The sequence below is a fragment of the Boleophthalmus pectinirostris genome, unplaced genomic scaffold (assembly GCF_026225935.1).
Source record: "Boleophthalmus pectinirostris isolate CB_2022bp ecotype Guang Dong unplaced genomic scaffold, ASM2622593v1 HiC_scaffold_9, whole genome shotgun sequence".
Taxonomy (NCBI): Eukaryota; Metazoa; Chordata; class Actinopteri; order Gobiiformes; family Gobiidae; genus Boleophthalmus; species Boleophthalmus pectinirostris.
Genome location: NW_026571541.1, coordinates 22,775,230 through 22,800,317, shown reverse-complemented (window position 1 = coordinate 22,800,317; position 25,088 = coordinate 22,775,230). Strand labels below are relative to the sequence as shown.

The following is a 25,088-nucleotide window of genomic DNA, read 5'->3' as shown; positions in this document are numbered from 1 at the left end:
ACCAAAACATGATAACTAAAAGGTAATTAGGCCAACTATGGAAGTGGATTCTATCAGAATAAGGAATTGTGAATTTTGCAATTTTGCATGGACTACAACTGCTCTCCAATATTATAGAAGCTACTACATGTGGTATGGCCAAACAGCCACCACAGAGACATTTGCAAACTGGTAATTCACTCAACAAGTCTGCTAGCAAGAAGCTGAAAATAAGCACAGCTGTAATGGATGTGATGGCCTATTAATGATTCTGAACTTCCAAACTAATGGGCTATAGACTAAATTGATAAACAAGAAGACTATGGTGTCAGAGTAAAAGCACATATCCTGTTTATATTAAAACCATGAACAGCAGTTTAGTAAAGATTTTTGTAGCTATTAGATTATATCTCCAGAGTCCAGCAGGTGGCGCACAGTCATGAGTTCGCCTTGAAAAGCTCTAAGGTTATTTTTTACGTTCGCTGTCATTTGCTATAGGCTCTTCGTTGCGCCTTAATTTAGAACGGATGACTGGGCTGAAGACGGGAACATGGCCCACCTTAAACTGCTGCCTGGATGGTCCTCCTGCACCTGTCCTAAATCATTTCTAGACTATGTGAAGTGACACACTTCAGTTATAAGTTATACAAAGTAAAGTTAACACGGCTACTGTCTGAGACGGAGCACGTGCTCTGCTGTATTGTGTTGTGACGGGTATTGCGCGTGCGTGGCCAAACGCAGCGCGCTCTGCCTCTGTGCCGGGGGTGTGCACCCATGGGTGAGCAGTAGCAGTAGCAGCACTCCAATCAGATCAGAAGAGAACTGTAGGGTGTGACGGACGGGATTCTGGTACGTCCCAGTTTGTGTGTAAGGACGGTAAGAAAGTAAATCTCTTTTTACTTTTTTTGTTGAAGTTTTAAATTGACCCGAGCCTCTCACCTCACCGTGTTTCAGCAGACAAAAGGAGCAGGACAAAGAGCGAGGTGCCATGGCTCAAACTTGTTGATGTTGTCTCCCCATTTTCCTGCAGTCACTCAAGGTCAGTAGCTCAGTGTTTATAAAGATAAAAAAAAGTCTTTATGCTTCAATGAATTCAGGAGTAAAACATCTAAGTCTGCGTTTTAAGTCAGTTCCAAGATGCGGTTCTTATTAAGGCGCTTCAACAATGGCATGTTTTGGTCTGGTCGAAGAATAATTTTACATGTTTTTTTTGTTGTTGTTTTTTTTTTGTACATACATTGATCACAATTAATGCCATAATAGACATCTTCACATATTTTACACTTAAACTTTATCTAGGCCTATGTAAGATCTGTGTGCCTTCTGGAGTTACACTATTTAAAAGTTTGTGCGATTTTGATGAAATAAACTTGCATGTATTGATTACCTTAATATTTCCTTACAAGTACTTTTTATCCTAGTATCAGATTTAGGTTACTTGTTTTGATTGGGTTAACTACTAATGTTGTGATTTTTACTTGTTAATCTGATTACTTGTTTTAATATGATTTTGTTTTAATGGATTAATATGAAAGATATGAAAACAATGTGTAGGTAGAAAATTCTTGGCTGCAGTGACTTTCCCAACCCTAAAAACGGACCTACTGCGGCGAGCCAGATGTGCTTTACATTTGCAGTCCCATGGGAGAATTGGCTCTGCACATGTTTCCTAGTTCGGTTAAAAGGCAATAGACATTACTGAACATACCTCTGCAAGAATGTGCCTTGTCCAGACTGCACTCCGACTGTCACATACCATACATTTGCTTTGACAGATCTCACTACTTAAAGGTGCAAAGTGTCATTTTTCAGCTGGAGCTCTGTCACCTTCTTGTTTCTTGTTGGATATGTTAGCGCTCTTCTTAAAATGTTCCATAATATGACATTAAACAGGTCTGCCTTACTTTTATTCAATTTGTTGTTGTTTTTTTCTTCAAAAATACCTAGAAAAACAAGCATTCTGACTGTGAGCGGAGTTGCTTCTCTACAGCTCTGACCTGTAACTTGGTCTGGTTTGGTCTCCATGAAGATAGAAAGGTTTAATGCCATACTGTGAAACAATTCGGACAAAGCAATAACATCTCCTCAAAGAAAAGCATTTGACGGACCCTCTACCATAAAAGTTCTTCAATGCACATTTAATGCTGAAAAAAAAAGAGTAATCATTCATGCTGCCATGTGACTTTTGCGTGGCTTCTGAAGCAAGTCCAAGTTTTATTTATTGTCAAAAATCCTATAATTATCTCGCTGTGATCTGTTGAGTATTAGCGACCACACAGAATTGCATGAAAACACTGAAGTCTGCAAAAACAAAACGTATCTCCATAACAACAATTAAGCACAGTATGAAAAGACTTGTACTTAATAAGATTGCTTTCTGACAAGCTCCAGTGGAAGTTTCTCCTTTCTGCCTTGGAAACAGAAGAATTGAAATGCATTGGGGGAAAAAACGCACGACAACGACCAAAACCAAAACATTAATCTTTGTTAATAATAGATAGCTTAGACAGTCTTTGTAGCTGTGGGCCTTAAGCTTGTTAAGTGGATGTCTGGATTGCATTCAATACAATTTGCTGTAGTTCACTTCAACTGTTTGTCTTGATTGGAACCCGGGAGACCACAGCTAATGAGAAAACACTGCAGTTAAGGTTGGCACAATTTATCAGGGATTCACTAGGGTCTGTTTCCGTTCAGGCATAGCTGTTTTTCACTGTCTTGGCTGGATTCACTTGTTCTTGCACTTTAACCCCGCAACAACAGGCATTTAAATACAACTAACATAAGTCTTTATAAATTAGCTGTGAAGTCTTGAATCAGCGCAGTCCAATATCTGTTTACGTCCAAACAAAACAAAGCATTCATCCTGCGCTTCCACAGAAATAAACCACACAGACTGCCAGGTTTTACTGTTGACTGTTGACAGTTGGTTCCATTGCATTCTTCCAAATGTGGCAACCGCAGTCCTGAGACTAAGACAAGACAAGTGTTAACCTGGAATTAAAGTTCAAGTCCTCTGACATGCAGCAGCAAGCTTTTAGTCGACAAGTTTTGACAAATAATGATTATGTTTTCACCTGCAGGCTTTGGTATAATCGTCACTAACACACCTTTTTCCATTTTTACATTGATTCAGTAAAATAAAAAAATAACACTTGACAATATCGCAACATTTCAGAGGCAGATATTGTGAAGCTATCAAGTCAAATTAAACTAACACAAACTACGGTAACTATTTACTGTGACTAGAATCAAAGTTGACAAAGCACTCTTTCAGACTTTCAACCTTTTTTTTTCAAAGCTTTTCTAACTTCAGTGCTTGAGTAAACTTTGCAAAAGCCACTTTCCTTTTTATGTTTACAGACAGTTTGTTTACCAGTAAGTGTTTTTAACATCTGGCTTACCGTACGTCTAGACCTGTTCTTGAGAATTGAATGAAATTACCGTATATTTTGCTGGCATGTCTTAAGTGGAAATTTCCATTAAAAACTGATAAGGACAGTTACATTTCCCAGTCTATTGTTTAATGTAGAGTTTGATTGAATATCCATAAACCTCCCTTCCTGTAAACCTGGGTTAAGTGAAGTAATTTCCTTCTTAAATACAAATACAGTATATAGAACCCTCTTAAAGACAAAGGTGATCACTGTCCCCTCTCACGCTTGACTGTGAGAAAGGATCTGATGAAAATTTGATGTTTGTGTTAGCGGTCCTTTATGTATGTGTCTGCATGTGATATGTTTTTATTCTCTCTGTGATATTGTTTTGAAATCTGGACACGGCCAGGCTGTCGGTAAGTCACTGTGGTGTGAGAATTTTTTTGTATGTATTTGAAGAGTGATTTTTTTCTGAATCTTTTTGGAGTACAAACATATGTCTGGACTCTTTGTGAAGCTTAGACTCTGCAGTTTTTAGGGACTTATAAAAAAAAAAAAAAAAAAAAAAAAAAAGCATGAAGCCTATATAAAGCTATTCAAAATTTGTGAATTTTAGACTTATTTTTGTATTTGTGGGTTCAGAGTAGAAACTGATCCTGCCAAATCAGAATTACAATAATTGTCCTGACATGACATGCACTTTCTAATGTTAATGTTTCCAGTGTAAAATGTATTACATATACTTTACACTGAACATTTATTATATATTTATTTGTGTTTTTTGTTGTACTTGAACATTTTTCCACCTCTATATTATATCTGTTTTAGTGACCAAAGCAAAAATGCCAAGATATTTCTATACGCCTAATTTCTCAGATCTTAAACGAAGAATTAGCGGTAATGGCAGTGCTGCTGGTTTTCCCAGAGGAAAGTTTACAATTCTCCATTAGGACTACTGTCTGATGGGCGGATCAGTACTATTTCCTTCTATTGCAGTTGCATCTAGTTACATGGACCTTGATTAGTTTAAATCTCCCTCGTGTCCTGCACTCGAAGACTGTTATTACTCTGATCATATTAGTGACTGTAATAAGTAGAATAATTAGCAAATGCTTTACGGCTCTGATTAAGAGTATATCTGATGTCTGCTGCAAGAAAATCATTGTGTTTTGTCTGAACATTTGCTTGCCTTGGATGAAAAATTATGGTTTGCTATGTTGTTAGCACTTAAAAATGTTTATGTGGGGATATTTTGGTCAACCAGTGGACTGAAATCTTAAGAGGTTTATATACAATATTCTGTCCACCCTATTTCCTTTAAGAGTTTAAGTAAACATTGCAGCTACACTTGGAGTTGGAGTAATAATCCCAGTAGTGGAAAGCAGTAGTTGTTGTAACGGAAGTGGTTTTAGTAGTAGTAATATCAGTAATTGGAAAGGGTTTGGTAGTAGTATTAGCATCAGTTATTCATTTTGGTCAGTTATCATTTTGTTCTTTTCTTTACTTGTTTTTTTCCCATTGTTCCCTTTGATTTGTGCAGTGGAGTTGCAGGAGACTCCCCTGTGTTGGACCTGTACCTCTTTATCCACAGGTTATAAATAATCTGGTCTCACCTTCAGCTCGCCTGTGCTTTGACACTGGAGAGTGCAGCAGATAAACTGAGCGCTGTGAAGTGCTGTTGAGGCTCCATCAGCTTTTGCAGGACACTGTGTCAAAGTTTTAGGAAGAATTTATTGTAAAAGGAGAAAGGGTTGTCAAAAGTAGGCATGTAACAATATCCAAATCTCTCAATGAGATATTTTCACGATATACATCTCAAGGTACAATATTTGTTGCAGTATAACAGAATTGTGAATATGTTACTTTAACCTTTTAAAATTCCTTGACAAGATTTTGGTTCTGTCATAATCCAGAGAACTAAGATGTAAAAGTGTTTTAATAACAGCAATTTCTTCATGTACTGTAGTCTGCACAGAAACAGAAAAAAGGATCATTATATACATAATGTAGTACGCTCTGTTTTTTACCTAATACTGCACCATAGCTATTAATTTAAGCAAAGAAACTTGTAGCTGGATATATTGTTGTGCCATACGATATTACTGTGAGACTTTTGATGAAACAATATCACAATATTTCGATTATTGTTAGTGAAAAGTATCTAATATCTGCTGATACCCAATATCTATAGATACCAGTGCAATAGACTTAATTTTCCTAAAAACAAGAAATATTGTACGACAAAATGTGTTATGTAGTGTATGTGTATGTCTTATTTACTACAGAACAATTTTGTATATTAAAAACCCAAACATGAGTCTTTCTGTACCAACTATGACCAGTAAATTGTCTTTTTACATCAATTCATAGCCCTAACCAGAATATCTGCAGAACCGATATTTTAGAGATGATAGTTGATCCACCAATTTCTCATGGATCAACGCTGATATTCGATAATCGTTACAGTATATACAATATCTCTACAGTATAGTATGGTGTTCCACAATTGTCTGTAAAGTCTTTCAATCTTTAACAAGGAATCATTGATTGCATGTCCCTTCGTATTTTGTATTTTGCTATTTGTGAATAACTGAAAGCAAACCTATTGTTTATGGCATGTTGACGCATCATACAACTATCCCTTTTTCAAACAACACAGGAGTCATTTATTGTTCAAGTAAAAATCGAGACGTTCTGAAGGAATGACTGCTCCTGTGGGCACGGTGCCCTACTGAGTCATAGAGCCAAAATTTAAAAAGCTCTCACTCCTGACGCAAGACGGCCGAGAAAAGACGTGACTAAAGAATTTTGGGATTTATCACTTCCTGTTCATTTGATTGCACATGACCATACTATAATTTTACTTATTGAGACTTGTGAGATGCAGTATTTTTATAGCGTGGTTTATTTATACAGCAGGTGTCGCTTTGCTTGTATCCTTTTCCTCGGCTAAACCAAATGTTAATTCCTCTACCAGCTAAACACAAAAATTCAGTGAGTGATGTAGTCATGCTAGGTCCAAAAGTATTGTTTACTGCTGAGGGAGGGCATCTGATAATTATATTACAAACTTGCACTTAAGATTCACTGGATGGCTATTTATAGTAATTTAGGAATATAGCAATAGGTTGTTATCAGTAGAAAAGAATGCAATGACTAACACTACATAATACAAAACTTAAACTTTTATATACTTAATATAAAAAGTCTTAAAAATACAAAACTCTAGCCATTTTGAAGGCTCAAAACAAAATCACACTATAATACAATATCATTTCAGTACACCTCTGCTTCTCCAGTGTCTATATAATTAACCTGTAAGAAGACACTCCTGTTGGTGTAAAATTATATGGTGCTATGAGTTGAATAACATTAATCTTCTTCACTTATAAAAAGCCTTTCCATCTTGATCACTATTTCTTCATGACATAATATTTAATGTCTCATAATCCTTAACTAAACAATATAAATATTTGTGGTGTCTGAAGTCTTTGCTTTTTACTATCTTTGCTCATATTCTACTTTTAACTTTTACTGCCAAGCTCATTTGTGGTTTGTTTATCAGAAGTGTGAAGTCATGGTTAAAGATGTGTGACTTGTAACTTGTTTACGGTGTAAGCTCCATTACCTCAGGCCTAGCAGTGATTTTCTTTAGAAGCCCCAAGATGTGAAATGCCTTGAGTCACTGTCTTACAAAGCTACTGGGATAAGCCATTCACTCACTGCATGAAGGAAATGCATATGATTGATGCTGGCTGTGGAGGAGGTAATAAAGATTGCTGACTAATTTGAAAGCTGCATTGCAGTGTGGTCCCAAAGGCGAGTGGGAGTCCAGACAGTCTGCAGTGGTTCTAACACACAGCTGTCTGTCTACTTCTGCTCAAAATTAGGGCTGGGTAACATGAAGAAGCTGCTGATATGATACAAACCTCAATACATAGGCAACAATACAAATTTTGATACAGCGCACTTTCGATTCAGTATTGGATCAGATATTTTTGTAATTGATTCGATAAGATTCAGTAAAAAACAAAGGCTAAATCATGGCTGTGATATTAAAAGTCTTTATTAAACTACTTCCTTTAATATACATCTATTTTAATAATCAAACCAGTGAATTGTAATTGAAAATTGTGGTGTTGTCACAAAATAAGTTAATTTGTGTCCTGTGAATGTGTTTTTTTTAGTTTTTTTTTTTTAGTACTGATACTTGCTCATATGGCTGTCTATTTTCGATACTAGTTTTAAGTCACGTTAAGTGGCCAAAAGTACAATGTAAACCTTTATCAATCTCACCATATGTTTCGATTGAAGGGTCAATATTGAAGAGGGAGTTTTCAAACCCTGAATTGTGTCTAAAGTGTCTAATTGTGTCTAAACATGCCCAAATTTACAAACGTTTAAAATTTGAAATACAATACTGGTGTCATGACATGTCTAGTGTTATATTTTAAGTTCATCAACTGAAGGGACTCAACTTAGTCTCTTTTCTTAGTCTTTATTTTTTAGTTGCTTACGCCCTCTGCTGGTAAAATGTATTTGCCCACACAGGTTAGCTTATGATGGAAACATACTATTTTACTTTTTCACACAGTTGTGCATATTTACTGATAATAAAACTTTCAAATCTTCCCTTTAATCCAGTTCATAATGTTTTTTTTTCTGTTATTCAGGCTGTGAAGATGTCTCTTTCTGCTATGTTCACAACAACACTCATACCAGAAATATTTACATTGGATTCTGCTACTGTCCAGCCAACAGAGCCCTACACATCAAACCTGCTGATCAATGCTACAGATTTAACTGGCTTAAACAACAACAGCCTGTCTGCACTACCCCGCTGTACCTATAAAGAGGACTTCAAACAGATTCTGCTGCCTGCCGTCTATAGCTTTGTTTTTGTCCTTGGACTTCCTCTGAATGCTGCAGTTATTCTGAAGATATGGAGGAAGAGACCCAACTTATCACGAAACAACATTTACACCCTCAACCTGGCCATAGCTGACCTGCTGTATGTGATGTCCCTTCCATTGCTTATCTATAACTATGGGAGTCATGATTACTGGCCCTTTGGGGAGTTTGCATGTAAACTGGTCCGGTTTCAGTTCTACAGGTGAGTGCACCCACTGGGTATTGCATCATTAACTAAAATTATTTTGATCTAGGCCAGTAGTTCTTAAACTGTAATAGTGCGTTGTACTCCTAGTCCTTTCCTAGTTCTAGTTTATGGTCCTAAGTCCTAAAGGTGGGGGACATATAAATATTTATAGAAGAAAATCAAGTATTTTTTTTTGTAATATAAAAGGCCTCAAGAGTAAAACATAAAAGCAGAGTAAACAAGGGTATACAGGTGCAGTTTTTTCAGCCCATGTTTTGTGCAATACTTTAACTTTGACCAAAGTATCTGGGTACATTTTGGCTCATATTGGATGGATTGCAAAAGTATGATTATCAAATATACTGTATATATGATATCAAATTGGGAAAATATTAATTTTGTCATGATGCCTGATACCCCCGCTGTTTTGGTTTAGTCCTTGTAGTTTCTAAAAACATTTGAGGTGGTTCTTTATGTGAAAACTCTATACTTTTTGTTTTCTTTCTCAGTAATCTCCATGGCAGCATTCTGTTCCTGACTTGTATCAGTGTGCAGCGCTACGTAGGCATATGCCATCCCTTAGCACTGTGGCATAAGCGTGGTGGGCGAAAGCTGGCATGGCGCGTCTGTGGAGGGGTCTGGTTGGTGGTCATCCTGCTGTGTGCACCCACTTTCCACTTTGCAGCCACAGGGATCCAGAGAAATCGCACTGTATGTTATGACTTAAGCACGCCAAAACACTCAGTGAACTACTATCCTTACGGCATGGCTCTGACTTTCCTCGGATTCATGCTGCCATTCTTGGGCATCATGTTGTGCTATTGTCGGATGGCTCTTTTTCTCTGCCGACCGGTGACGCATCAAGGTGTCGTCATGGCGAGTAACGAGAAAAGGGAGAAAGCTGTAAGGATGATCGTTGTCGTGGCAACAGTATTCTGCATAAGTTTTTTTCCATTTCACCTGACCAAGACTATGTACCTGCTCGTCCGGACTTTTCGTGAGGTTCCTTGTGAAACTAGAAACTTGTTTTCTATTATTTATAAAAGTACCCGGCCGTTTGCAAGTATGAACAGCTTCCTGGATCCTATTCTGTTCTACTTCACACAGCCACGGTATAGGCAGAGCACGAAACGGTTTGTGCTTAAAATCACCACACTTAGAGAAAAAGGGACTAGTGTATGACATTTAGCTGGAACAACTGGTTAATGTGAATATACAGTAAGATTTAGATAAATTATAATATAATATAATACTACTGTATGGTTTACTTTACTATTTTATACTTGTTCACTGTGAAATTAAGTTCTATTTTTTTATAAATCAGTATTTTATAGAACTATACAGAAAATTATGTTAAACCCTATGTTTGGTATGTTAATTTCTTCTGACTTAACGTAAATATGTTTAATTTATGGAATTGCTTTGAAGAGTATTTTTGTTCATCAAGCAGTTTACCATAATACAAGAGAATGATGACTTGCATGTACTGTATATGCGTGCTAAAGAAAAGCAGTAGGTAAGCTGAAAAGTAATTCTCTCACATTCTGAAGGAGTTTAATGTATTGTATTATAAAATGAAGGCCGTGTCGACTCGATGTCAATATAATTTAATACCAGAAAATATCAGATGTTTTCTGTTTGTAAACGTCTTGCACTGAGATGCTCTATTCTCTATTACACCTTAAAGTGTTTATCTATTGTACACATTGAATATGTTCATTGTAAAAGAACAGAATTATACATGTGAACAGACTATAGATGTTTTTGCAACTTAATGAAAAAAAAAAACATTACAGTGAACCTATGTTTCTTGTATGTGCTGTGCATGTACTTTGACACTTGGCTTATGCATTGTTGTAAATGCCTGTGGAATATATTTTGTCATTCTTGCTAAACCGTAAGCAGTATTAGTTCCAACAAATGTGTTTACTTGTGAAAAGTGTAAGCATAGAAAGTTTAACATAGTTATATGTGTACATAATTATATTTTTGTTACTTACTTGCTATAATCTAATAATGCGTTGTGAAATAATAAAAAAAAAAAAAAAGCATAAATACAATAAAACTTATTCCAATCCTCTGCCTGGAAAATAAAATGCTTGCATAGGGAAATGCGGACGACAGGGGGCACTGCAGTCAGTAACTTTTCTTGTGTGAGAAATGGCACTGGAGAGTTTCTCATTGGAACAAAAGGGCCTGTTGACCACATGGAAAGACCACAGCAATTTTATTGTACGAGAGTGAAAATATTTTCTATGTTTGACCCTTAGTTTAAATTTAGAAAATGAAATAAAATTTGTAATACAACCTGCATAGCTGCCCAAACCAAGCACATACAACTTCAGATCATCACATTCAAATGTATTTATTTATTTTTGTCTGAGAAAACTAATAATTGACATCATTATAGCATGCATCACAAAAGAGTTTAAACTGCAGTTATCAATCTATATTTGTAAATGTGGGCCTAATAGCCAAATGCACCACTGTTGAGCTTTTGTACAGTTTTCTAGACAGAGCTCCTATCTCTTCTTGAGGGAATGGGCTATAATTACACACAGTTTGTACAAAGTATCTGGCTTCTGCCATCAAAAAAGAAAAAGCTTTTCCTCTCAATCCCCGAGGGGACTATGACAGCCCCTATACCCCTAGTCCCGCCCACCCTCTGCCCTATCTCAGGCATTAATGCAAAAAACAACACAAGTCACGGAAACTCAAATCATGCCAAAATAAGGAATCTTGTAGAGGACTTATCAGTCAATGATGCGCCGTGCAGGCCGTGCAGGCGCGCTGACACAGCCGGACCCAAACTTTACACGAGGAAGATGATGGAAACGTGTTTGGGAACAGGTTGAGGCCAGAAACAAAAGGTTTGTTAAAACCGATTTCTTCCAAATGCGGACGTGGATTCGACACATGTAAGTTTGCCTCAAGAAAAGTATTAGTTTACTTTCAGAAAAGTTGTTCCTGACACATTTTAATGAGGACTGTGACTTTATTTTCATTTGTAGGAAAAAGAGCATAGTTGCTGGACTTTTGTGCCGTTATCATGTAGTGGAGAAGTTGACCACAGTTCAAGAAGGTGCATGGACTCTAACTAATGTCGCTTGGATAATGAGGGAATTAACATAAACAATGGCTGAAAAAGGACATAAGATGGTGTACCGCAGCGTGTCTTTTAAAAAGCTGGGGTCTTGGAGTGCAAGCAACAGTGAGGACCACAAATCAGAGGATTCGGAGGCAACTGGCGTCGCCCTTCCTCCGGATCTCACAGCAGCACCACAGCACTTGGCGACGCGCAATGTCAGTCAGTCAAGAAAAGTTTCCAAAATCCGTGCCACAACCGCCGGCCTCCCAACCACAGACCCAAAGAGAGGCTCCTCCACTCCCATCTCTTCTCTTTCTCCATCCATCCGCCAACTCACAGAGAAGTTCAGCAGCAGCAGCAGCGGCGGCGGCGGTTCACCAGGGACTCAGACAACTTCACCGAGTGACAGAGCAGCATTGAAGCGGGGCAGGAGCACTCTTCCCCGGATTAGGAACTCGAGGAAAAACGGATCTCCCTCTCGCCATTCTTTTCACGAGGATAGCGCTAGTGGATATTTACTGGACAGTAGTGATACAGCCCGGGACTCCTCCACTGACAAAGTGCAAAAAGTTTTCTCTGGGACTGATTCGGTGTCTGGTTCCGACTCAGAGAGGAGAGCAGAAAAGAGGATTTTAATACGGGTTTCACTCGACAGCCACACTGGTAAGAGAGATTACGCACATATTTGTCATTCTGAACCCAGAAAAACTTTAACAGACGATGAAGAAGATGTTTTTAGTCGGCCCAGCAAATCCCACAGAACTTATTTACTCACACATCCTGGCGATCTGCACTCTGACAAGTGGCCAAGTGTTACCAAAATTAGACAAATTTTTGATGAAAAGCAAAGTAAAGAACAACACAAATCTAGCTCATATGAAAATTTAAAAACTACTGGCAAATGTTATTCTGATGAGCATATCTTTAACGAGAGTGATAAACTTTCTTCTTGTGGGTCTGTCACTGAGACTAGCTCCTTGTCTTTTCATGAGAGATGTGTAGTGGGTGGACAGAGCAGAGAAAGCAGTCCTGCTACTGTTTGTGGGGATATGGACTTGTCTCTCAAAACTGTCAGGCAACACTATCTCAATGAGACAAATGCAGAGAATAGTGGCCCCAGAAATACTTTTCAAATTAGTCTTAGTCACCACCATAGGATTAACCCACTTCTGAGTGCATCGAGAAATCCCAATTCAGAATCCCAGTCTGCACCCGGGACGACAGGGGTGACACCTGACCCTCACCCTGACCTTCAGCTCTCTGCTGCTTCTTCAGTGAGCCCAGACACCTCTTCGTGCTCCACCTCTTTCCTCCAGACTAAGGTGAGGGAGGAGAGGGGTAGACAGGGGGTCGGGCTGCCCAGGGATAGTTTACATTCCTCACATAGCTCCTCTGCAGAACCAGCCCCCTCCTTCTTCACTCCACCTCCAGATAAAGCCACAGCCTCCTCCTCTACTGTAGCTCCCAACACAGGACTGAGAGCATCAGAAAGAGGTGGTGGCTCTTTCTTTATTTCCCGCTGGAAATTCAGCTCGGGTGACGAGGAGGAACAGTGCAACAGAAGAGGAAGGAGCCTTTCTTCTAGCCCCATCTCCTCCGTTTGCAATAGAGAGGAAAGAGGAACGCTAGATTGTGGAGGCAGTTTTGTATCACGTCATAAAAATGGGCTCTGGGGTGCTAAAGGCATTGGCAGGTCTTCAGGCAGTGAGGAGGATAGCCCTGGCTGCATAAGTGCACCTAGTCGAGATGCTGTACGTCGGCGATCATTAAGAAAGAAAAAGAAAGTTGGTCTTCTTTCGACAGGTCGTGCTGATTATGATGATCATGATGGAGAATCAGAAGATAGTGACAGTGACACAGATGTGACCATGGAGCAAATGGAGAGGCAAAATACAGTTAGCAAACAGTTTGGGTCTGCACTAACCCGGACCCAGTCTGTGAGAGAAGCAGGGAGTTATAGTAACAGATTCAGAGTGCAGCAATGGGAGCGTATGTCCTCACCTGCAGCTACCACACGCCCATCTGTTTCTCGGGTGTCAAAGGTCAACATCCCTCCATTCCTCTGCAGTCCTGGTGGGTCATGCAGCAGCAGCCGGTACTCCAGCACTGAAACACTAAAACAAGATGATCAGATTGGCAGCCATGTAGGAAGTAGTAGTAGTAGGAAAGTGAATCCATCTACATCCATGCTCAGTAAAACCTTCCATGGTAATTTTACTATGTATCGCTCTCCCAGTTTTGGCCATGGGGACAACGTCTCTCGCGCTCCTTCACATGTGCGCTCTAAGTTTGTGCCTAAAGTCTCCTCCTCTTCCTCCAGTATGTTTGCCAGAGAGAAAGGTGTGTATTCAGGAATGGGAGTAAATCCAAATGTTAAGTTAAGGAGGGCAGCTTTTGAGGAAGGATCTAATGAAAAAAAATCTATCTCTAACCCCGATATAGCATCAGAAACACTCACACTTTTAAATTTTCTGAAGTCTGACTTGTCTGAACTTAAAATGCATAAAACAAGTGAAAAATGTAGTGAAGGATCGTCTGTATATAAGATTGGTTTAGGTAGTCAGAGTGGAGCACCGCTTACCTCTGGCTGTCGGCCATCTTTGAAAGACTTAACTGCTACCCTGCGCCGAACTAAATCGTTTACTTACTCAGAGAAACCCACAGCAACAGTACGAGGTTACATGACAAGCAGCTCAGCTAAGAGGAGTTCTTCTGAGCAGCGACTTGATCTAGAAGGAGAGGGGAGTCGGGGGAAAATCCCTGACAGAGAGGTAGAAAGTGACAGTGGTGATTTTAGGATAGGAAGGCATTACTCTTATGAAGATGAGGATGATGTAATGCCAACTCCGTTACAGGATCAGTACGTCCAAGAGGCAAGAAAGGTTATTCAAGACATCTGTCAAATGAGCAATAGGGAAGATGATGCTGATGACATAGATGTTAAGAAAACTGAGGATGTTTTAAAGAGGAACAGTTTCCAGATGAACAGAACAAATGAAGAGGAACTGCTTTCAAGTTTGAGTGTAAAGAATGAGGCAAAGACAGAAGAAGAGCATGAGTGTAAGAATGTAAAGCCCAAAGATAAACATGAGAGGGAGGAGGAGAACCAAGAGAGTGAGAGGGGCGAGAGGGATGGACCAAGTATGCAGTTAGGGAAGTTAAGCAGCCAGGGCACAGAGAACAGGGGAACAGTGCAGAGGAGAGAGACAGAAAAAGCCTTACTGAAGGGGGACTCTGAGGAAAGCATGTCCTGCGAGCGCTCTGTGGATGAACTTTCTGGACATGAGTCGAGTTTAACAGATGAAGGGATTGTGACAGAGCCAGAGTATGGCCTTTGTGAACCCACAGAGAGGTCGTTCCTGGGGTCAGCAGAGGTTAATTTAGGGTCAGGGAGTTCCAGGGACCTGATAGAGAAGCCTGTCACCTTATGGAAACAATCAGCCTTCCATGTGGCGGAGGGGCTGCATCAGGAAGCAGAAAAGGTCACAGAGAAGCATGTGAGTTCTACAAATCTACTGACTGAAAATGGCACTGCTTTCTCTGGGCGTGTGGCTGGGAGTGACTGTGCTGCTAGCAAGAATGTTAGCACTACCAACGAGGAGATCACCTGCAATAAACCTGTGTCACCCGGGGTAACAGCTACAGCTGGAGTAGAGGGGCCTGAAGGGCCTACAACCCCCAACAGCACCCGGCGACGGCGCAAGTTCTCCCCTTCTGGTAATGCCAGCACAAGCTCAGACATGAGCCATGTTTGTAACACAGAGACAACAACAGCTGCAGCTGGAAATGGAGAGTCCACTGTATACCGCTCCCTCAGTGACCCTATGCCTCAGAGATGCTGTTCTGAAACGGAGGATGGAAATAACAACTTCTCATCTGTGGACAGCAACCTGTTAGGCTCTCTGTCTATCAAAGGGGGAGGAGCTTCAGACACAGCCACTATGACTACTTTGGCAGAATACCAGGGCAGTGTAGCCAGCGACCTGTCACTATACAGCGATGGAGGCCTGTGTGATGACGACATTCAAGACTACAGTGGGGTCATCAGAAGTATTGTAGCAGAGCCAGGTGCAATGGACAGACTCATGATAGATGATAATGGAAATGGCAAAGCACCTAAGAAGAAATCATTTAGTGACCCTAGTCGTAGAAGTGAAGTGCACATTGATCCACAGCATAAGGCACAGTCCGGCAGCACTGAGCCAATCAGTGAACTGGAGCAAACTGGCCAGATCCCACCCTCTAGCAGTGAGCCAATCCTGTCTGAGCAAAGAGAGGAAATGTGGAAGCCAGAGGGCAAGTCAACAGCAGTGCTTCAGTCACAAAATCATGACAGTATCAACACCATGAAGCCACGTTCTAAATCAGATGATTGCCATTATGCTGAAAATTATGAAGATGATGATGCCATTGATGGGGGTAAAGCAGAAGAGGAAGAGGAAATTAACTTTAACTTTGACCGTAAGTTTGTTGAAGCCTTGACCCCTAGAATAATCCGTAGACCGGGGAGAAGGCGACCAAATAGACTGGCACACTTTAGCCCCCTGGAGGACCCTTTTGAATCATTAGGGCTGGACGAGCAAGAAGATGACACTGACGAAACTGATATCACAGCTCCTCTTTCTCTGATTGTGCCTCAATCAAAAGACAGAACCAAGCCCAAGCATGTTCGCCATGCCAGTGAACCAACAACGTTTATCCCCATTTCCCCTCCTCCCTTGTATCCTGTGAAGGAAGCAGACTGCCTCTCTGTGCTGCCTACTGCTGAGTCCGCACTGCTAAATAAGACATCAGGGAACAATGTCCTTGCACTGGAGGATGTCCCAAAGACATATGTTCTGGAGAGGAGCAGCTCAGAGGGAGACGCCAGGCCTACGCTTGTTCCTAAAGATGGAGTGGAGTCTACAGCTGTATTTGAGGCCCCTGTCAGTGCGGATACTGGACAGCATAAGACATCAGATGACCACCCATCCATTCCTGTCCCCCAGAGGACCAAGCCAAGAGTGGTGAGTTTACCCTTATTCTTTTTTTCATTGTCTACCTCACTGTGTTGCATTTTCAAATGTGTACTGCATAACATTACATGGCAGGTGTAGCATCACATAAACACAATTATTACAAGTACTGTGTTCTGTGAATATCAAAAAGATATATAGAATACGTTGTGCTTTCCTTTATTTGGTCCTGGTGGAATCTTCAGCCAAAACAAGCTTTATGCAAACCTTTTAAGTTTATTTGATTCATGGCCTCACTGACACGTTTATGTCTTGCCTTTTCTGACTGTTGTGAATTAGGGCTGGATATGGTTTGAGCAAGACCACAAAACAGAAGTCATTAAGGACTGAGGCCAGTAACCGTCTGTGGATGTTATTCCCTTGAATAAACAAGACGAGACAAAAGCTTTAACAAGTGGAAATCTGTTTGAACAGTTGGTTTGTCATGAATCCCTTTTTCCTTTGCCAGAAGAAAATTGTTATGTGAAATACAGACTTCATATGTTAGAGCTGTAATTCCATAAACATATTGGGGTTATGATCTGCAGTATTATTCATCATTAAATTGATAGTGCCTTTACCCTATGCACATTTGTATCCTGTAGATCCTAATGGAATAGACTCTTAAAGAAAACTTAGTGCTTTTCAGTGTTTCAGGTTTTTCATCCTCTTCGTCGTCCATGCTGTTTCCTTTCCTGTTCTTTCTCGTTGCTGTGGCGACTGAACCCGTAGCTGGCGAATCACCTCCTTGGGCAGGAAATGGCTTTGGGAAATGGGAAGTTGTTGTGCTCACAGAAGTGTTTGATGATATCCAGTGCTAGTGGCTGGCGTGTGCACATTATAGTTGAGCGTGTCTATTAAAGCTGTACATTGTTCACAGAGGCCACAGGCAGCACTGTGCTAACGTGCAGCTAAGAGGTGTTCTGCGTTTAGAAGCAAATGGGCCTTGTGTAAATATGTGCCACATCAGTCTTGACACATTATATTGTCCAAGACTGCAAATCTAGAAGTACTTCGAGTAGTAGTTAGTTGTAGTAACTGTACTCTATCAAATAACCCTAACAATATTTGGCTCAGATCAAAATGATCACAATTTTAAGGGACATACTTTCAATCATGTTATAACATGGTTCCCTCATCAAAAATAACATTCCTGGAATTGTGTTTAGCTTAAAGAAATATTAGGATGAAACTGAAACATACGTAGATCCTTATTTTATATTTTTTAAATTGTAAACTGTCATATTGAACTAAAAAGTATAAATTCACTTCCTCTTCAAAATGGAAGAATTTATAGGCTCCAACTCTTTGTAGTGGCATTTCATAGTAGGAAGCTGCAGATTTTGATTTATATGTTTTTATTGTTGAAAGATGTGACATATTTAACCCAGCACGTGTGATCTGGAGTTTGATTTATTTTCAGTAATTGCATCAGTTAGAGAAGTAGGTGCTTTTTGAGCTATTAAGTCTCAAATATGCAGGATGACACAGGATTTCTCAAATACGTACGAATTTATGGACCTACAACTTTGAGTAAGCTAATAATGAGAGAACACGGTCATATGTCCCCGATCAGAAACTTTAAACACATATTTCCCAATGAATACCCAGTTACAGTATAGTTTAGATAGAAAATCTTCATAGAAGTCTAGTTAGGGCAATTTAGCCACAAAAGCACTGATTATTAATTGTAAACAATACTCCCTGCTATTATTAACCTAGAAAACTCAAAAGATAACACTGTGCTCTCCAGCTTTTCACATGTATGCTTTATTTTAGTTTGCCAGACTAGCGCAAAAGAAGTAAAGCAAGCAGGAAGGAGAGAATGTGCAAAAAAATGTCCAGGATTAAAATAGTACAGAGTGAGCTAAAGAATGAAAGAGCGATGAAGGGAGGGGGAGAAGGAAAACAGGTCTTTCTAAAACCAGACAGTTATTTTTAATATCTTTTTATTTTTAAACTATAAAGTACCCTGCAAAAACAGTTGATCTTCCTTAACCCTCATGTCTTCAGTTCCTAAGGCAATAGCTTGTCCAAACACACGGAACATTGGGCTTGACTCACTGGTTTGTGTTACGCTATAGGTCTCCCCGCATATTTCGCCTAATTTTTAGCATGCTGCAAGAATGTGTTTTATCTCCTCTGTTGCATAACCCAGAAAGAACAGCTGTGCGTAGCATGTAATGAGGACCCGTTGCCAGTGATATTGACAGATATGTATGTGGGGACATCTTAAATATCTATTCAATAAACAAAGTTTGACCATCTGTGTTCCATAAACGTAAACTGTTTGACTGAAGGAAGATGAACAGCAGCCATTTTTGTTTCCTTTGTCTTATTGATGAGGCCACATAAGGTTTTGACTGAACGTTTGGGAATGGGACAGTGTTGTGCTCTGTTTTGCATGGTTACATTTCAAAGCACTGGTCTAGATTTATGACTGACAGATTTCTATTAGGCCACCCACATAGAATTGACTGTTTTCTGGCTTGATCAGTTTCTTTTCTTTTCTTTTCTTTTTTTAAAGCAAAGCCTGCTCCTCCTATGCTGCAAGATAGGAGATAGAATTTCACACAAAAATACCCTGTTCTTGTTCACTATTCTGAAAGTTTTAATTTAACACTGTGTACGACGCTGTACTATGATAAAGCTGGAAATTCCTGCAGTCACTAAAAACCTATACAATATAAGATTATATTTCATAAACACCTAGATATATTCACTAGGGGCTTTCCAAACATGCTAATCGTGTTACATAGTAGTGACACAACAGTAGGAAGGCTTAACGGTGCTGCACCTGATTAAAAACATGAAAACAGAATTAGTTCATTTCAAACAGCAACAGTGCGTTTCAGAGTAACCAAAATTATTCTTTCCTTGAGTGAAAACGTTTCTGATGGTTTTCACACATAGACTGTATAAAGAAGTGTATTAAGTGATTGAAATGTCACCCATAGCGTTCAGCACCACTCAAATGAAGCTTGTGTTATTAACAGTTAAAGGAGCGAATTTGAAGCCAGGCTCCGGTTTAGGCCAAAATAGCTAAATAAAAACACCAAGATCACGTAAAGCGGGTTAATCCAATTATTTTAAGACCAAAATGATGAGGCTGAGAGCAACAGTTGCAGAGAGGATCGACAATATTCCAATGTAAATCAATGGGAGCCAGGGTCAGTATGAACCGGAAGAGCGAACTTCCAGTTTGGAACACGGCGGCTAGTGCGTTCGCCATGTCCATTTATATACACAGTTTATGATTGTTAGCCTGATTCATCAGCTGGTTTCGTTCGCTCGACAGTAGGCAGGTACTTTTTTCATTTAACCAATCACTGCTATTTGGTCATGACATAAATAATGCGCTGCTAATGGGGCTAACTGATATATTAATCCTTTTCCAAGTCCCGTAGGAAGATGGGCATTAACGTCTTTCCCCTTGATAAAATTCACCAAACATTCTCTTTGTTCTGGCTTTAAATCCTCGATCTCAGGAATTGTTGCCAACACAGAATGTATGGCTCTTTGCTGATTGGCTGGTCCCAGAACTCGCACTTCCGGGGTTTTTGCGAACTGTCTAGTGTATTCCGATTCCTGACCTAGTCGCTGGAGAGAAGTGGAATTGAGAGGCATTAGGTGACGCCAGCCTGGTTATAAATTGTACCTGTACAGTAACATTTCTGTGATATATCTGCTACTTTAAGTTCATCTGTTTTCTATTTATTTTAGCCCCACCTTTTCTCAACAATAACTGTCTGACTTACCATTATTTAAATTTTGATATAAATATTATCATTATTTTACTCATTTTATCGAGCAGCCCTACTACTAACACAGTAAACTTTGGTTTGATTTCTAAATTGTCCTGTATAGCCTTTACTGGATTTACATTATTTAAAAACAGCATGGCGATGTTTCAAAAAGTGACTGGTCCCTTTGAAAGTGCACATAAAAGTCCAGTCAAAAGGGCAGATCTACACACGCACGAGCACACACACATACACACGCACCTACAGGATATGGTATGGGTGCACTTTAGTAGGCAAAGGTCAGCTCTAGGTTTGTGAGCTCCTAAAAGCCGGGACCGTTGAGAGATGTAAAGGGGAGCGGGAGATGAAAGCCTGGAGGATGTGGTTTGTTGTGCCGCCATGGGTTCATTGACTCAGCAGATCAGAGGGAGGACGTAGGATGGACAGGGGCATCAAAAGACTGTGGCAGAGATGGTACAGAACAGAGGTGGGCAGAGTAGTGAAATCTACCAGGACAGAGAAGTGAAAGTTGCATAAACGTCAACATTTGTCAATAATAAACTGGGTCAATTCGGAAGTCTTTTTGTTGTGGCAGGCATTATTTTATTGGATGTAGTATGTGACAGGTACAGTGTTTCTGTGTGGGATTTGCAACTGGCTGTGAACGCTAATGGTTTTTGAAATGTAATTGTCCAGATTAATCATTTTCTTCAAGCAACTATACTTTTTGGTCTGCATTTTGAGTTATAAACCCACATTTTGATTGTATACTTTAAATTTGTCTGTGTTTGCTATGCGTTTAGTTTAGGCATGTCCAAACTATGCCCCGCAGGCCAAATGCATCCCTCAGACCAATTTCTCTTGGCCCTCAGGCTTCCAGGTGAATTGGCCCATATTACTTTAACAATACTTTTTATGGCAAGTTTTTGAAAATCCAGCTTGATGAAACCGATAATGTGTTCCGTTGAGGATCTATGCATGAATAAAGGTCTTGTGACTTGTTTTAACCAGTTTTATATGCAAATTTTTTAATGATTCCATATGTTGACCACTAGTTTATGGCCCTTGATCGGCATTCTGCTTCATCTGTGTTTTGCTATGCAACCCTTGATAAAGAAAAGAGTTTGGACACCCCTGGTTTAGTTCTTATAACAAAATGAGTAATGTTATTTTTTGACATTTGCTCTGCTGAGTAGCGTCTTGGACCACCACAACACAAATGTTTGCGAGCCTATTATTTAGTGCCAAGCCTTTGTGGTTTGATAGAACACTACTTTTTAGTGTTCCCTTGTGTCTGAAATATGCCAGCAGCATTGCAAAGTAAATATGTGTATAACATAGTAAGTGGCATGTAACATAATGCTGCCAGTAGATCAGAGTGGTGCTCCGTCTGATCGGTCCCAGTCAAGAGGAAAAATCTGTGGGAAAACTGTGCTGCTTGTGCTCGCCTTAAGTTGATGACAGCCATGCTATGAATGTCTTCAACCTTTTAAGGCGTGTTTCGAGATTGAACAGAATAAAAGTGATGCATAACCGTTGTCTCCGGCTTTATTTGTCTCTTTGTTTGCCTGCGCTTTGTGTCCCTCCTGGCTGTCTCTGTGTGAGTCTCTCCTCAGTGTGTGGATCCACCCAGTCTAATTACAGAGCACTTTGCTTATGTAAGGAAAGCCTCCTCTGAAACAGCACTTTCTAGCAGGGCTGCTCTTTCAGCTCTTTCTCGCATGCTCAGACCCATTATAGACGTGGACCCAAATGTGTACATGTGGGAAACAATGTGCACTGTATTCAAATTTGCCTCAGAGTTTGTGTTTTGTTGCTATAAGAGATTGTGCTTTCTTTCCCACGTAGCATTCATTTTAGCTTTGGTGTGGAAGTCTAAAGCTGTGGAAGTAACCTTCATTTTTTACTTTTTTAGCATACCTTTTCCAACTTCTTATACAAATGTGCATTTTATTTTTAATTTGCATGTGTCATATTTGTTTGGCTGGTCAATTATGTTAGCACAATTACTATTACTATTCTAATGCTATTACTAAAATCCTTCCAACTACCTTTACTACTTTACTTTACCTATACTTGCCCTAATATTGCCTCTATATTAACCCGACAATATACATAGTAGGGTTGAAAGATATTGGAAATCAGATACTAATTGTTACTAAATAGATACTCATTTGAGCAAGTAGCAATGCTAAAAAAAAAATCAAATTCACAGTGCAGAAAAAAACCTTTATTGAATAGCTTTACAGTGATTTTGAGCTGTGTCACAACGCCCCTGGACCACTATGAAACATAACTCCACAACTGAGGGATTACACAGATATAACACCACATGGTAGTACTATTATTCAATGTTGAAAATTACATTCTATTGTCTGAAAGAAAGAGGTGGTAACAAAATTGATGTTGCATATGTCTGTTGGCTAAAATTTTAGTATTGTGTGTACCACTACATTAGCCTGATCACTTCATGGAAACTGTTGAACCTTGCAGCATTAGGGTTCGTTCCCTCGACGGTAGGTGGGTACTTTTTTATTCAACGATTCGCAGCTATTTGGTCGTGATGTGTGTCATGCTTCGCTAACGGGGCTAACTGTTATATTAAGCTTTTCCCAAATCCTGTAGGAAGGAGGACAATAACGACTTTCCCCTTGATAAAATTCACAAAACATTCTCTTTGTTCCGGCTTTAAATCCTCAATCTCGGCAATGGGAATCATTGCCAACACAGAATGTATGCCTCTTCGCTGACTGGCTAGTGCCTGGATTCATATTTCTGAGGTTCTTTCAAACCATCTAGTGTATTCCAATTCCTGACCGAGTCTCTGGAGAGAAATGAAATTGAGCGGAGGCGCCAGCCTAGCCACTAATACATAGCCTTGCCAGCTCAAAATTCAAGATAACAGCGCAGACGCCCATTTGCTTTCCAATTCTGAATGATAAATATGAATTTACAAAAAAAAAAAAGTTTATTATATACTTAATCTGTAGACCATAACTGGAATTGCATTTAAACCACCTGTTTTTCCAGATAATTTTACAATATCTGTATTATAAGAGACCTGTGTGGGATTTGTGAATGAAAACGTTGTGTCCACTATTGTTGATACATTAATGGTTGACGTGTTCACAGTTGTTCAGTTTTACGTGTCGTCATATGAAATGCTTACATATGCGACTGAGTGGGTCTTAAGACATGCTGCTTTCTTTCACACAATACTTCATCTGTCTCATTCACAGAGAAGCATAGTTTGTGGCGTGGTCGCGCACACTTCGCTGATAGACCAATCTTTTGTCCTCTAACTAAACATGCCCCGCTATCTTCAAGCCTTCTCCTCCATTTGGCCCGTATCCTTGAGTTTGCCTGTTCTATGGCATCAGTGCGTCGTTTCGGATCATGTTCTAGCTGCCAGTTAAGGAATAAGACCCAGAATCAGAATGGGAGACAGTGGAAATGCCGCAGTGCCGTGCCAGAATGGCTGTTGGGTTCTCGGATTAAAGCTCAGGGAGAAGACGATGGTTGGAAACCGGAAAGGAAGGCCCCCCTCATTCCTCCTCAGGCCTCACAGGCAGGTGTTTCTGGTCCATGTGTGTAATTCTGTTCACTGGATAGAGACATATTTGCTTTTAATTAGATTAGATTGAACTTATGTGACATGCATATTTGAGCGCTGATTCAATTTTTTATTGGTCTTCTCAGCACTCATGTTTACAATAGTCTTTCACTGACTTCACTCTTATCAGATGGTTTGTATTGTCATCCAGACCCTGTATTTGCTCTGTGCAAAGATTTGGTTTGGGCTGTGGAAACTTCACTACATCATTTCTGAAACAGTAATTATATTAGAACTTGGCAATGTTTTCAAAAAACTCTAATTTTAATTATGATCCACATTTTATACAGAGTTTTCATCAGTGTTTTTGAAAGTGTGGTTATTTGTCTTCAATTGGCCTTTTATACCAGAGTGGATAAGTGATTGATACACTGTTCAGTTGTTGAAAAGAAAACAGCTCTAGATGATTATGTGTACAAGTCTTAGGTTGAAGCTGCCAGGAAGCATAAGAGCAAAAACAATGACAGACTATGACGTTTTCACTTCTGCTGTATAGTTAACCTGTAGATTTGTTTTGGCACATTCTGATTGGTGATTTATAATTTATAGACATTTTAGTGATAAAGACAAGTGCCAGAAATAAAATAAGCGTAAAGATGTAAAAAAGTTTTAGCCACAGCAGGATTGTTTCCTGGAGAATGTTTGCACTTCAGTACATAGTTTCAGTGAACAATAATAAGTGTTAGGACTTCATGCTATTTTTATCACATAGTCAACCCCTACTTTGTAAGCGGGAGGCTCAGTGGGGGGTTTACCTCACTGCATTTTTCCTTTAACACTTTGTTCTGACTGTAATAATTAACCTTGACAATCTTTCTGGTGGTCTCTATCAAATTTAAGTTTGAATAGTTTTGTATAATATCTTGAGACAACTTTGCATAACCCTTTTCTACATTTTTTTGTAACTTTGCCAACTTTCAGTTGAAAACATATAATTTGTACGTCATAGAGGCACTTAACTCCCCCTGCCCTCTTACAGTAAACTCTAGTCTGCCTGTCTGCTGCTAACCTTTGTACTAAAGTATAACATTGAGTCTCATGCAAAGTTTTGACAAAAAACTGAGTCAGCGTCCAAATATGTTGACCTTAGCTCAACTAGGAGAACTTGGAAGGGAGTTTTAACAGTGTGAATGTGCATTGTAGCATGCAGTGCAATTGTATTTTTGTATGGTTGACTCATTTTAACTTTTTAGAAAATA

The 25,088-nt window shown here is 39.5% G+C and overlaps 2 protein-coding genes across 4 annotated transcripts in view; both read left to right on the top strand.

Moving 5' to 3' along the window:
- The first annotated feature begins 733 nt into the window (after nt 1–733).
- Nucleotides 734–10,679, top strand: LOC110174441 (P2Y purinoceptor 3). 3 transcript variants are annotated; one of them, XM_020940544.2, is made up of 4 exons: nt 734–855; nt 934–1,018; nt 8,027–8,466; nt 8,961–10,679. In XM_020940544.2, exons 3-4 carry the CDS (start codon nt 8,036–8,038, stop codon nt 9,631–9,633), a joined length of 1,104 nt encoding a protein of 367 aa, XP_020796203.2. In that variant the 5' UTR covers nt 734–855; nt 934–1,018; nt 8,027–8,035; the 3' UTR covers nt 9,634–10,679. The 3 variants fall into 3 exon arrangements, with proteins under 3 accessions (XP_020796203.2, XP_055004039.1, XP_055004038.1); XM_055148064.1 differs by having other exon boundaries at nt 780–828; XM_055148063.1 differs by having other exon boundaries at nt 797–855; nt 937–1,018.
- Nucleotides 10,680–11,144: 465 nt separating this feature from the next.
- LOC110174277 (rho guanine nucleotide exchange factor 17) overlaps nt 11,145–25,088 on the top strand; it is a 47,185-nt gene continuing 33,241 nt past the window's right edge. Inside the window, exons 1-2 of the mRNA XM_055147770.1 lie at nt 11,145–11,369; nt 11,463–16,545. Of these exons, the coding sequence (XP_055003745.1) occupies nt 11,587–16,545 (4,959 nt within the window). The 5' untranslated portion in view covers nt 11,145–11,369; nt 11,463–11,586. The remainder of the gene's footprint in view (nt 11,370–11,462; nt 16,546–25,088) is intronic.

Bases quoted from the DNA above. Each gene is read 5' to 3' on its own strand.
- LOC110174441 (XM_020940544.2), top strand. From the start codon at position 8,036: ATGTCTCTTTCTGCTATGTTCACAACAACACTCATACCAGAAATATTT. The intron at 8,467-8,960 runs GTGAGTGCACCC...TTTCTTTCTCAG, and splicing joins GTCCGGTTTCAGTTCTACAG to TAATCTCCATGGCAGCATTC.